This window comes from Peromyscus maniculatus, chromosome 23, assembly GCF_049852395.1.
Source record: "Peromyscus maniculatus bairdii isolate BWxNUB_F1_BW_parent chromosome 23, HU_Pman_BW_mat_3.1, whole genome shotgun sequence".
Taxonomy (NCBI): Eukaryota; Metazoa; Chordata; class Mammalia; order Rodentia; family Cricetidae; genus Peromyscus; species Peromyscus maniculatus.
Genome location: NC_134874.1, coordinates 21,078,454 through 21,090,849, shown reverse-complemented (window position 1 = coordinate 21,090,849; position 12,396 = coordinate 21,078,454). Strand labels below are relative to the sequence as shown.

The 12,396-nt window shown below is 49.8% G+C and overlaps 1 protein-coding gene across 9 annotated transcripts in view; it reads right to left on the bottom strand.

Moving 5' to 3' along the window:
• The window catches only part of Sfswap (splicing factor SWAP), a 78,766-nt gene that overhangs the window by 7,092 nt on the left and 59,278 nt on the right, over nucleotides 1-12,396 (bottom strand). For 5 of the 9 annotated variants that reach the window (XM_006971371.3, XM_042268279.2, XM_076560202.1 and 2 more), the window contains 2 exons: nucleotides 9,366-9,631; nucleotides 2,912-3,037 (listed from right to left, as the gene is read on the bottom strand). In XM_006971371.3, the coding sequence (XP_006971433.1) occupies nucleotides 2,912-3,037; nucleotides 9,366-9,631 (392 nt within the window). Of the gene's footprint in view, nucleotides 1-2,911; nucleotides 3,038-4,010; nucleotides 4,164-9,365; nucleotides 9,632-12,396 lie in introns of all 9 variants that reach the window. The other 4 variants (XM_006971370.4, XM_016002755.3, XM_076560200.1 and 1 more) reach the window with 1 other exon arrangement.

Below are 12,396 nucleotides of genomic sequence, written 5' to 3'. Positions count from 1 at the left end.
GTGGGCTGGAGAGATGGGTCAGTGGTTAAGAGCACTTGCTGCTCTTCCAGAGGACCTGGATTCCGTTCGCAGCACCCACATGGCAGCTCACACCTGTAGTCTGTAACTACAATTTTCTTCTAGCCTGGCCTCCACAGGCACCAACCACACGTGATACACAGACATACATGCATAAAAGACACTCATATGCACAAATAATAAAAATGAAATGGAAAGGAAGAGTAACAGAGAGAAAGGGTAGGCCCCAGAGCTGGGCAGGCCAGGCAGCGGAGCCTGGACATTTGTACAGAGAAGCTGGCTAGTGTTTGAAGGAACAGCACAGCCAGAGTCAGGACAATGTGACAACTGGCTTGGAGGCTCCGGGAGTCTGTCCCAAGCAGACAGAATAAGGTCACAGGAAAATGTACAGTCAACAATGCCCAAAGCAGTGCTAACAAGGGAGGGAGGGACCAGCTAATGACAGAAGAGGAGACAGGACCAAAAAGTAGCCATTCTTGCCATCACCAACTAACATGGCAGAGGACTGCCGGAACAGCGTTCACATGCCTTCCCAGGGTCCCCTAGACGGTGACTTGTTTGTTCAGGGAGGCAGAGGCAACTCTAGCTGAGGGACCAGGTGTAGCATCACTAAGGATGCATCTCTAGAGTACTTGGTGTTCTTTCTGCAGCGCTGGTCTGGCCTCTAACACCCATGGGAAGGGCAGTGGACGGAGACAGAGGGAAGCACCAGAGGACATGCAGCTAAGTGAGCTGCTGACCGAATGTGTGTGGGTGCTCTCAGTACCACGTTAAAACTCCCAGTGAGTGGGCTGGGTGGGGTGGTGCACACCTTTACCCAGCACTTGGGAGGCAGAGAAAGCGGGTATCTGTGAGTTCAAGGCCAGCCTGGCCTACAGAGCTAGTTCCAGGGCTACACAGAGAAAATTTGAAAAATAAAACAAACTAACAAAAACCCACCCTAATTAGCAGGTGGTAATCAGTCTGGAGGAAACTGCTTCAGACTGTGCTGTACGAGAGCAGCAGCAGGCCCCTCCATCTGGGTGACGCATCCGAGTAGCAGGCTGCTGGACTAAAGCAGACCCCAGCCATGTGCTGAGATGGGAGGGTGGAGGAGAGTCTGATACGGGACGGAAGGTGCTGGATGGCAAGTGGAGCAGCCCCAGGTCTGCGGCGGAGAACGCGGTGGCTAGCAGCTGTGCAGTCAGTGGCTGCTCCTGGAGCAGTGCTCAGCCGAGGCCTCTCCCTGTCTTCTGGGATGACAGTGCTCCAGCAGAAGGTCCTGAGGCCTAAGACGGGGATAGCTGCCCCCGCACTGCAGACACTGGCCCCTCCACCACCACCTCCCATCATCTCCTTTGAACACAAAGGTTAATTTGAGGGCAAAGCAGGAAATCTTCTGTTGAGAGAGATCCTGTGCTGTAAGAATTAATTTTAGACCATGCCCTTTACATACACCAAAGGTGAGGATGCATTTTCAAATGTTAGAGCACTTGCTGAAGGAATGAATTCTACATGCTGCAATAGCTGGTGGACGATAAAGGCCGGGTGTGATTTATAAATGCGAACTTGTACTGGAAACCTTTGCCAACCCCCATCACCTTCCAGCCTGTCTGCTGGTTTCAGGTTAAAGAAAGTGATCTCTTTTTCCCAATGACCAGCTAGCTAACAGGCCTTAGGCCACCTCCAGAGGGGGGATTCTGTGGCCACTGCTCATGTCCTACGGTTAGCACTGTGGGCAACAGCTGGGGCCCCAGATGTGTACTGTTCACCTGTAATCCAGGGTCTGTCTCCTAAACATTCTGGCCTTTCTGGCTCTTTTGTCCCATGACAGAGAGAGGTCTGATGACTCCTGTCCACTTGGGAATTAAAGAAATCCACCAGGAGACACCGGCTGTTAGAACCAGAGGAGGGTACTCCAGGGCTGCACCCATGCTGGGAACATGGCTCCCATAGAGTGCTACACCCACGGCAGCTATTATCTAGATTTCCAACGTCTCCCAAAGGCTTATCCACCAAACACCTGGTCCCCGAGTGGTGCTTCAGGGAGGACTAGGACCATAAAGAGGAGGAACCTAGTGGAAACCTAGCAGGTCCCTGGGGACATGCCCCTAAGAGGGCAACATGGCCCAGCCCTTCCTTTTTGCTTCCTGGTCATGAGGCAACGGGTTTGGCCCTAACATGTGCTCTTACCACAATTCACTGCCCCAGCACAGACCCAAAGCAACAGGGCTATCGAGACAGGAAGGTGATTAACACAGGAACAGAAGCAGGTACCAGAGTGTAGAGAGGCTTTTCAAAGTTACAGACGAGCCAGACAAAGTGCCAGGGCCCCAGCGTGCCAGGGGAGGCCAGGGGAGCTTCGGGCTTCACCAGGTGGAAGTGCCAGGAAGCTGTGGCTTACAGGGTTCAAGGGCTATCCCTGGCTACCAGGGGCCAGGCCCAAACTTAGTGGCTGGGACCTCTGCTCTATAACCTTGTTGGCTGACCGCCTCCCTGCCCTGCTCAACACTGTATCCCACCCAGTCTCCAGTGGCCATTACTGGAGACCCAGCAGGACACTGAGACAAGGAGTTCGTATTCTCAGCATTGACCTCTGTTTCCTACAGACAGGTAACAGTCCCTGCAGAGGGACTGGCAGGTCAGAGGAGATAGCAAGGTCCCCGGGCTACTGTTAAGGAAAAAACAGGGTCCAGAGCAGGAGCCATGTGAGGGTTCCAAAGACATGGACACAACTGTGCCCTGGATTCCCACATGCTCCTCGTGACCCACTGCCCCAAGAGACAGTACCCACTACTAGGTGACCTGGGCTCCCAGAGGAGACATTACCACTGAAGTTACCTACAACTGTTCCACATAGGTGACACCAAGACTTCAGACATAGTTTTTGTCCCTGTGGGACAGGGTGGCCTACCTGGACCGGGTCCGTTTCCTGCTGGCTCCAGGACTGCTGCTCATCCGGTAGGCAGTGGGGACACTCCTGTCCTCCCGCCGTCTCTCAGGAGAGTGCACTCTCCTTCTTGGGGACCGAGAGCGTGACCTAGACAGAGAACAAGGCGGACTTTAGCTCGTGGCCGAGGCCTGCTCTGTGTGGTGTGCCCCTCCCTAGCGTGAGGCCAGAGAGGCCGCTGTCTGAGATACCAGCTGCTCAGGTGGGCCCTGCCCTACAGACACCAGCTCCGAGGCAGAGCACCTCCCCCCCACGCCTGCGCTGCTGCAAGGCGCAGGGCTCCAGGGGGCTGCGCTTGCTCCTCCCTGCCCTGCCTTGTGCTCACTCACGGCCTGAAGCTTTCAGCTCACTCCAGCTGCTCCTACCCTCGGGCGGGGAAAGGCGCCGAGCCTCTGGCCAAGGCCTGCAGGCTGCACCCTGCCATTCCTCCTGTCACCCATCTCAGGCCTACGGCAGGAGGCAGCAGGCCCACGCCGCAGGCCCACTGGCCTGAAGCCCAAACCCCGCAGCTGCTCAGAACATGACGTCCTCATGACAGACTGACTACTTGAAGGTGATGGGAGGTTTCATGGACACAAACCCATCTGTTAATCTTGGTTTGATTCATGCCAGGATATACTCCACATACGGCAAGAGAGACCCTCAGACCGCTCTCCCCCTCTGTGGGTGTAGGGGTCCTTAATAGAGGGTTCCTCAATGAAGGCTTGAGACATTTAATTTAGTTCCCTGTCCATTTGCTATTTCAGGAAAATCTCCAATAAGCAGAAATTTAGGGGGAAAAAAATCCCTATCAAACCCAAACTCCTCTCTTTGTTCTGTTTCCATGACAACTCACTCAAAAACAATGTAAAGAGAGCAGTTTGATTCCACCATTTGAAAAAGTTCTTCATTGAACCATTCTAAGCACAATGAATTCCGCCCTCCCAATAAAAACAACACACAGTTGCTCAGGAATCAAGTTCTGGTCACACCCTGGCCCCCATGAGCCCGTGAGCAGGGCCGGTCTAGGTGGTGTGCCTCCCCAGACCTTCCCTGGGCTACAGAGGTGGGGGCAGTCAGACACCTTGCCGGTTTACCAGGTTTCCCCTCAAAAGAGCTCCAGGAGTCAAAGGTGCTGGAGGCCGAGGCCGCCTGAGAACTCTCCTGCTGTGCTGCCGCCACTGCCGAGCTGCTGGGACAAGGCTCCACACTCAAGGTCCCTGGGGAGGCCGAGGGCCTGCGGTTGGAGGCACATACTTCACATTCAGAATGAACTGTGCCGGGCTGGGTGCTACCAGAGCCGTGAGAAAGCTCCGCTCACTCAAAGCTTTAGCACCTATGGATGCTTAGCATAGAATTCTACAATAAACTCAACAATTAGGAAAAAGAAGTTAGTTTTTAATGCCCGCAGATTCAGAACGTTGAAGTACAATACTGTTTTGCAGTGGCTAAAGTATTATGAATTCTTCGGAGCACATGGCTGTTCCCAGTAGAGTTCAAACCTTCTGGGAAGGAAGCCCTGCTCAGAACAGGGCAGCAAATAACAGCCAGTAATTCTTTAGGCTTCACTTTAATTAAGTGAGTCTTAATGCTTTTAATTTTGTTAACCAGGCTCTTAATACTGATGCCAGGACAGTGCAAGAGCCAGGAAACTCAGCTTAAAAGTAAATCTGTAGTGCAATGTCACCATAGGCCTTCTTAAAGAAGACAAACCGGTCTCAATTCAAAACTGCAGGCATAGTGCAACAAAGACATCCCTTCCTCAACAGCCACAATGCTTTACTCTGGGAGGCAGGACTTTAACGATCAAACTCCAAACTACCATCTGAAGGCCACTGTCTGTTCCTCACTGCTCCCGGGCTTCTCACAGCTGTGGGCATCAACAGGTGACTCGGCGGCCAGGCTCTGGATCTAACCCAGTGGGAACTGGCTACTGGTGCTAAGGTGAACTGGACTGGGGTCACATCACCTTCTGTTCATTCCATTCACAGGCTTGGCACTGTGAAGTGCAGGCACCTGAGCCTTACCCAGCTTGGTCACAGGTCACCTCAACATGAAACTGCTGTCCCACCCCCGTATGGGGAGTGCTACCACAAAGAAAGTCCCAACCAACCTCCTTCTTCCTTTAAGAAGCAGGCTTGGGGGATTAAATGTCCTTTTCTGGTTTAGTACATAGTTTACATAGAAAAATGGGTTGTAAAGACTCACCAATTTCAAACTAATAGAACCTCAATTTTATAGAACCTCAATTTTGCCTACACAAGTTCTTTCTTGCTTTTTTGTTTTGTTTTGTTTTTCAAGACAGGGTTTCTCTGTGTAACAGCCTTGGCTGTCTTGGAACTAGCTCTGTAGACCAGGTTGGCCTTGAACTTGGGAGACCCACCTGTCTCTGCCTCCTGAGTGTTGGGACTCAAGACATGTGCCACCACAGCCAGATTTCTTACTGAATGCTAAATCAAACTAGCAAGAACAAACAAGTCTCCTCAGCCTGCACTCGTCCCCCGCTGAAGGGATTTATGGAGCTATCCTTAAAGAAAGGTCTTTATCTCACATATCCTCCACACCGTCGGGCTGCCGAGAGGGGTTCACTCAGCTCAACACCTCGACACTAAGGGGATCTGACTTCAGAAGGTAACAGTAAGCAGCTTCCCGGTGCCACTGGTACAAGTTAGCTCAGTACCACCCAAACCATCCCACGTGACTCAACTGCGTGCCTGCTGCTTCACCTCAGGAAGACTGAAGCTGACAGAGCAAACTGAGAACAGGAGCAACACCTGCAGACAAGTCTTACACTTTGGTCAATGCTGATGCGGATTCCTCACACCACTATGCTTTCTGAGGCACTGGGTGGTGTTATGAGACTAAAGATTTTTGCTAAGAAGAACTTGCCTTTGCAGATCCAAAGTCACCTACAGTTTGGACATATTGAGTAAGCGGTCTCGGCCCTAGGAGCACATTCAACAGTAAAGGAACGTCATACTGTCCTGCATTTTATATGGGACCAGAACCACTTAGAATAGAGAAGACAATGCACTTCAGTTTCAGTATGCTACCACAGGAGAACGCCAACAACTGCAGTGTTTTACTTTGAGCTAGCAATCATCATTTAAAAATGACCACTTAGGCTGTGCCAGGCCTGAAAAATAAGTCTAGTATGTCCTATTGTAGATGTTACCATGGCAATGGGTTACTCTACCTGAAGATAGTTCAAGACAAAAATAATGACAGTATCCTCAGCACTTTCTGCACTGTGGTTGGAAAGTTAACAGCACATCCCACGGAGCTTGCCATCCATTTCAGCCACAACTCAGCATTTTATTTGTTTGTTTCTGTCTTTAAGATATGGTCTTAGTATGAAGACCATACTGTCCCTGGACATCCTCCCTTCTTCTGCCTCAGTCTGAGTGCTGGGCTCACAGGCATGGCTATTGCACCTGCCATAACCACGGCTTTCAAATGGCTTTGATCCTGGGAGCGGCAGTGCTGGCAGGGCCTGGCCTGGGCAAGCAGTTTTGCTTTCAGCTTAGGGAAATACAAGTCTACCCCACAGAGCCAGAGCCTCTGTGTTCAGGAGCAAGAGCAAGAAGATAAAGGGAGGCCAGAGGGTGAGGTCCATGTGCAGCCAAGGACAGCAGCTTCCAGGGGCCATGTTCTAGCTCTTGGGGTGTTGTGGAGGCAGGCAGTAGCTGGAAGGTGGGTCACGGTATCAACTCGCTTATTCTGCAGCAAAGCTGGACCTTGTCTTGATATTTTATCTAAACTGTAAAATCAAACACCGAAGACCGACTTATCTAATGCCAAAAATTATGTGAGTTATTTAACCAAATTAATCAAAATCATCTTTTTGATCCCACCTCAGCCGTTGAGGAGGAAGTTTGGGGAGCTTTGAGAATAACCAGCTCTGCTGACATTGTGAAACATTTTCACCGAAGGTCAAATTAAGATAAAACTGGTGGCCTACCATCAGAAGAAATAATGGTCAGACAAATTTCAGCTTCACTTTGTCTTTTAACTGATAGTTACACTAAGGAGTAGGGTTTTGCTCCTTGGACCTGTAGGCACTGAAGATATAAAGTGTTATAAATAATGTACTTGTATAAACTATGCAAATCTAAGTCTACTGCAAACTTAAAAACATTTTCAAAGGTAAGATAACATACAGAATAAGCTAGTCCATTATAGGTAAGGACTACGGTTAACTATCACCAGGAACTTACAATGCAGGGGTTAGGTGAGCACTCCAGGTCAACAGCACTACAAGCCGGGGACAAGCTAGACAGACGGAGCACAGGGAAGAGGGCCATGGCAGTCTGCCCTACCACACACTGAGGTTAGTGTGGGTGCCTGCTTCGACGGGCTCAAGGCCTGGGAGTCATGAGGGAACTGTTCTTCCCCTAGAGTAGAGGAAATTAGGGAGAACCGACTGGCCAGAATGAGGCTGAAGGATTGCTACAGCCTGTGTTGTTTGGATCTGTAACACAAATCCTAGGAGCTTAAAAAAAAAAGTAAATAAAAATCTAAAGCATGACAGCAAAACTGTTCATTTAATCACGAAATGGCAAGCTTTCTGCATGTGCACAGTAATGGTAAAAAGTGTTGGGACTTCTGAGAATTAGAACCAAAGGTTCACTCTCAATGAGGACAGGAGGTCAGACACTTGTCAACCCTGGGCTTGGTGTGGATAAAGACAGAGAAAGCACACTGCTTTTTAGGACGCATCCAGAGAGACCAATGTACGTAGTACATATAAGAACACAGGACACCAATGTCTATGGATAGTGCTGACATCATCCCAGAAGAAAGACGTGTACCTGGAGTGAATTCGGGGTGTGTGAGGGCTCAGAGTCCAGGGGACACCATGGAAGCCCACGGCAGGATGAGCGCTAAAGATAGGACAGGCGTACTGAATCTCTCACACTAGTGACTGCTGAGCTTCATTTTCAAACCTTTTAACACTAACGGGTATGCTCTGGGACCACTGAAGTTCAAGTTTACTAATTCTGTTGCCAGAAATGCTAAACTGCTTCTTCAACACCTGGCTCCTTATCAAGAGGGCTTTTTGGTGGGGTGGTTGGAGAGGCAGCAGGCTGAGATGAAGACACAGATGCACACAGCTGCCTCCTTTACACTCCCTTGCAGATGCTGTGCAGAACACCTCAACACAGACTGAGTGGGAAGGGCTGCTGGACCACTTCACACTCAGACGCCATCAGCATAGGAAAGTTCATTCACACAAAAGAACCCCAGCATGCTAGCCTACAAATTTCTACAACTCAATACATGTGTCAGGCTCACTTTATAACCTGTAAACCACTAGACAAACGATCCCCAAGAACAAGGCGGTCGAATGTTCTCAAATCTGCTCTATAGCTGAAGATGATCTTGAATGCCTTGATCCCCCTGCCTCCATCTTCCAAGCACTGGGACCATAGGCATGTGCTACCACACCTACTCACACTTTCCTTTTTCAAAAATTTTGGTGGGAGGGAGAGGATAACTTTGTTTTGTTTTCCAAGACAGGATTTCTCAGTGGAGCCCTGGCTGTCCTGGAACTCACTCTGTAGACCAGCTCAAGGCTTAAACTCAGAGATCCTTCTGCCTTTGCCTCCTAGTGCTGGGATTAAAGGTGTGTGCCACCACTGGCAAATTGTTTTTGTGTGTGTGTGTGTGTGTGTGTGTGTGTGTGTGTGTGTGTGTGTGTGTGTATGTGGAGGCGGTAGGGCAAGGCTAGGTGTTATTCCTTAGTGGCCATTCACTGTGGGTTTTTTGTGTTTTGATTTTTGAGACTAGTCTCACTAGCCCTAGTTAGCCTAGAACTTGCTGTATAGACCAGGGTGGCGTTGAACTGAGAGATCCACCTGCCTCTGCCTCCTGATTTTATGAGACAGTCTCTCACTGGCCTGGGTTTTGCTGATTAGGCTAAGCTGGCGAGACAATGAGCCCCAGCCTGTATCTGCCTCCCTGTGCTAGAATTAGAGGCCCGCACTACCAGGCCCGACTAAGTCCTCATGCTGTGCAACAAACTGTACTAATGGAGCCTAGTGTAGCTTAGCCTGGCCTTGAACTGGAGATCCTCCTGCTTCCACCTCCTGAGTGAAGAGTGAAGTATAAATAAGCTATGCAGACATAAGAAGCATAAACAAATCATTTAACCTGTAGTGGCTGGTAAGCTTTGAAAAGCCTAAACAATGAAAGATTTCCTTTAGATTTGCAGGATGACACACACACACATCCCTAGTGCATTCACCAGCCTAGTAAACACTGTGCTCATTTTATACCTTCACACACACACACACACACACACACACCAGTGTGTTTCACCAGCCTAGTGAACACTGTGCTCACTTTAAACCTTCTGCTGGCTCTACAGGGGGCCAGGAGGAGGCTCAGCAGGTAGGGCAGAGCAGGAGCAGGAGGGCATAAGCGCCTGCACACCCACCTCGAGCGCCGCACTGTCCGGTAGGCACTGGGCAGGGAGTGCTTGGCTTTGGAGTGGGATCTAGACCTGGGCTTGGAAGACGAGTGGTACTTGGGGGAGCGGGACCTCGTTCGAGACCGTTTTTTGTGCTTCTTCTTCTTCTTTTCTCGTTCTTCTTCTCTTGGTGGCTCTCTGCATCTGCTTGAAGGCCTTTCCGGAGGCTTCACCTCTAACAGGGGCAGAGTTCTGCCTCCAACCAGCAGAGGACAGGGCATGACACTGGTGTCCTGGAAGCATAAGTGAATGTGTGGATATCAACAGGAAAGACAACACTTAAAATGTAGACACTGCAGTGATTATCCAAACAAAATCTCCCTGCTGGGTGGGGAGGATCACACCTGGGATCAAAGCACGTGGGAGGCTGACAGAGGAAAAGTGCTCTGAGTTGGAGGCCGGCTTGGGCTACAAAATCAATTCTAGCCTAGCCTGGTTTATAGTGAGACACTGTCTCAAAAGACAAACCAACCTCTGGCCTTTCAAGAAGAAGAGTTTAAGTAGTCATCGAATGCTACAAATGGAAGATTTCTCATTTGGTGCCTGGAGGATTTAGCAGTAGGGCTTACAGAACAACTCAAGGAGGATGATCTGTGTGACCAGATGTCTGGGAGCCCTGGAATGGGATGGGGACAGCAGTGGTGTGCACGTGCATTTGTAAGTCTGCAGCTGTGGGGAGGAGGGCCCAGCCTTCCTGCATCACTCGGGTCCACTCTGGCAGCTGACTAGCATCCCTGCACACGACTGATTCTTACAGAATTTACAGGGGTTGAGCTGAGGCCAGATGGCTACCTGCAGTTGTCAGACAGGAGAGCGAGCTCTCAGCTTCTCCTTGAGCTCCCTGCTGCTTAGGCCACTAGCTCAACCATAGACAGGCTTATCATCACTGATGCAGTAGTCTTAGCTACCATACAGACTGCTTAAAAATTTAGTGCACCATTAATCTCTTTCTTTTTTTTAGACAGGGTCTCACCTATGTATCCCTGGCTGGCCTGGAACTCACAGAGATCTGCCCAAGTGCTGGGATTAAAGGCAAATTTCTGTGAGTTCCACCATATCCATCCAGTAATACTTTTCTATGTCACTTACAATCACACATGGATATGTAAAATGGTACTGGGCAGAGCATCATGTAGAAGAGGACCACGTACATGTGCATGGTGGAATGCTACCCTGGGGAAACCTGCCCATCCTGAGGAGCTGGCTGAGTTAGGCTCTGACGATGTAGTAGTACACCTGTGAAATGATCTCACGTCCTTAAAGAGCCTGGAAGAACTCTTGTCTACAGCTATGTGGTTAACTGGGAAAATGTATCAACATTTGTGGGTAGAGTGCACATCAAGTTACTCAGCAAAGTCAAGGACAGTCTGTTCCATGAAGTTTCTCTTTCTTTCTCTCTCCATCTCTCATCTGTCTCTCTCCCTCCCTCCTTCCTTCCTTCCTTTTTTTTCTTTCCGTTTTTGGTTTTTTTAAAGACAGGATTTCTCTGTGTAGCTCTGACTGTCCTGGAACTCATTCTGTAGATCAGGCTGGCCTCGAACTCACAGAGATCCGCCTGCCTCTGCCTCCTGAGTGCTGGGATCAAGGGCGTGCGCCACCACCGCCTGACTCTTAGGAAGTTTTTTGATAGTGACAACATTTTGTGTTGGACTATCATTTATAAACTGTCAATTTATTATGAGGCTTTTGTTTCAAAGCAATCAGATACTTATCACCATCTGCTCCTCATGTTTCCTTTCTGTTGAAGCAGTTCTGCTGAGATAATCTTCCTGTGGATAGCCAGGGAGACCATTCCAGAGTCAAATATTCATGGATTATAGACAGAGCCAAGGCTGGCAGACAAGAATGGAGTCACTCTGAGAGAAGACACAGGCTGGCTCAGCACTGTGGCGCTGCCAGCAGGCTGATGACAAACAGCCCATATCAGAACACAGAGGCAATCTTGCAACCATGTTTTTATCTATCTGCAGATATGGCTTTACATAGTTTGTATTTTTTGTTTTTGTAGAAAAGGTTTCTCTATGTAGCCCAGGCTGTCCTGGAACTCACACTGCAGACCAACCTGGCCTTGAATCAGAGATTCACTTGCCTCTGCCTCCTGAGTGCTGGAATTAAAGGTGTGCAGCACCCCCCACTCCCCCAGAGGCTTTCCATATTTCTTAAATTACACTTCTTTATTTATATATTATCTGTCTTTCTGTGTGTTTAGGAGTGTGGAGGTCAGAGGACAACTACTGAGTCAGTTTTCTCTTTTCACACGTGGGTCCCAGGGATCAAACTCATGCTTATCAGGCTTGGCAACAAGCATCTCTACCTACTGAGCTTTCTCTTACTGTCTTGTCTAACCTTCAGCCCCACTTTGAGATAAGGTCTCACGTAGTGCAGGCTGACTTTGAACTTAACCATAACTCAGGATGACCCAGAACTTCTGAACCAATGCCGCCCCCCCTCCCGCGGCTAGAATCATAGGGTGTGCTAACGTATCAAAGACAAAACCTAAGACCCTACACATTCCAGGCAAGCAATCCAGCAACTGAGCTATATTAGAGGTTTGCAGATGGGTCTTAATGAGTATCTTTGTTCATTGTACAAATGATAGCGAAACTAAAGATCCGGTCAAACTTCATACATCCCTATCCATGCAGGCCCATGTTTAAGGTTTCTCTCCTTGCTGCCCATGTCTTTCCATAGCTACAGAACTCACGTTCTTGTATTCCTTCCTGCACACCCCACGCCACAGCGCCTCATGGCTGCCCTGCGCTGGGCCACAGCGCCTCATGGCTGCCCTGCACTGGGCAACAGCGCCTCATGGCTGCCCTGCACTGGGCAACAGCGCCTCATGGCTGCCCTGTGCTGGGCCACAGCGCCTCATGGCTGCCCTCAACTGGGCCACAGTGCCTCATGGCTGCCCTTAGCTGGGCCACAGCGCCTCATGGCTGCCCTGTGCTGGGCCACAGCGCCTCATGGCTGCCCTGCGCTGGGCCACAGCGCCTCATGG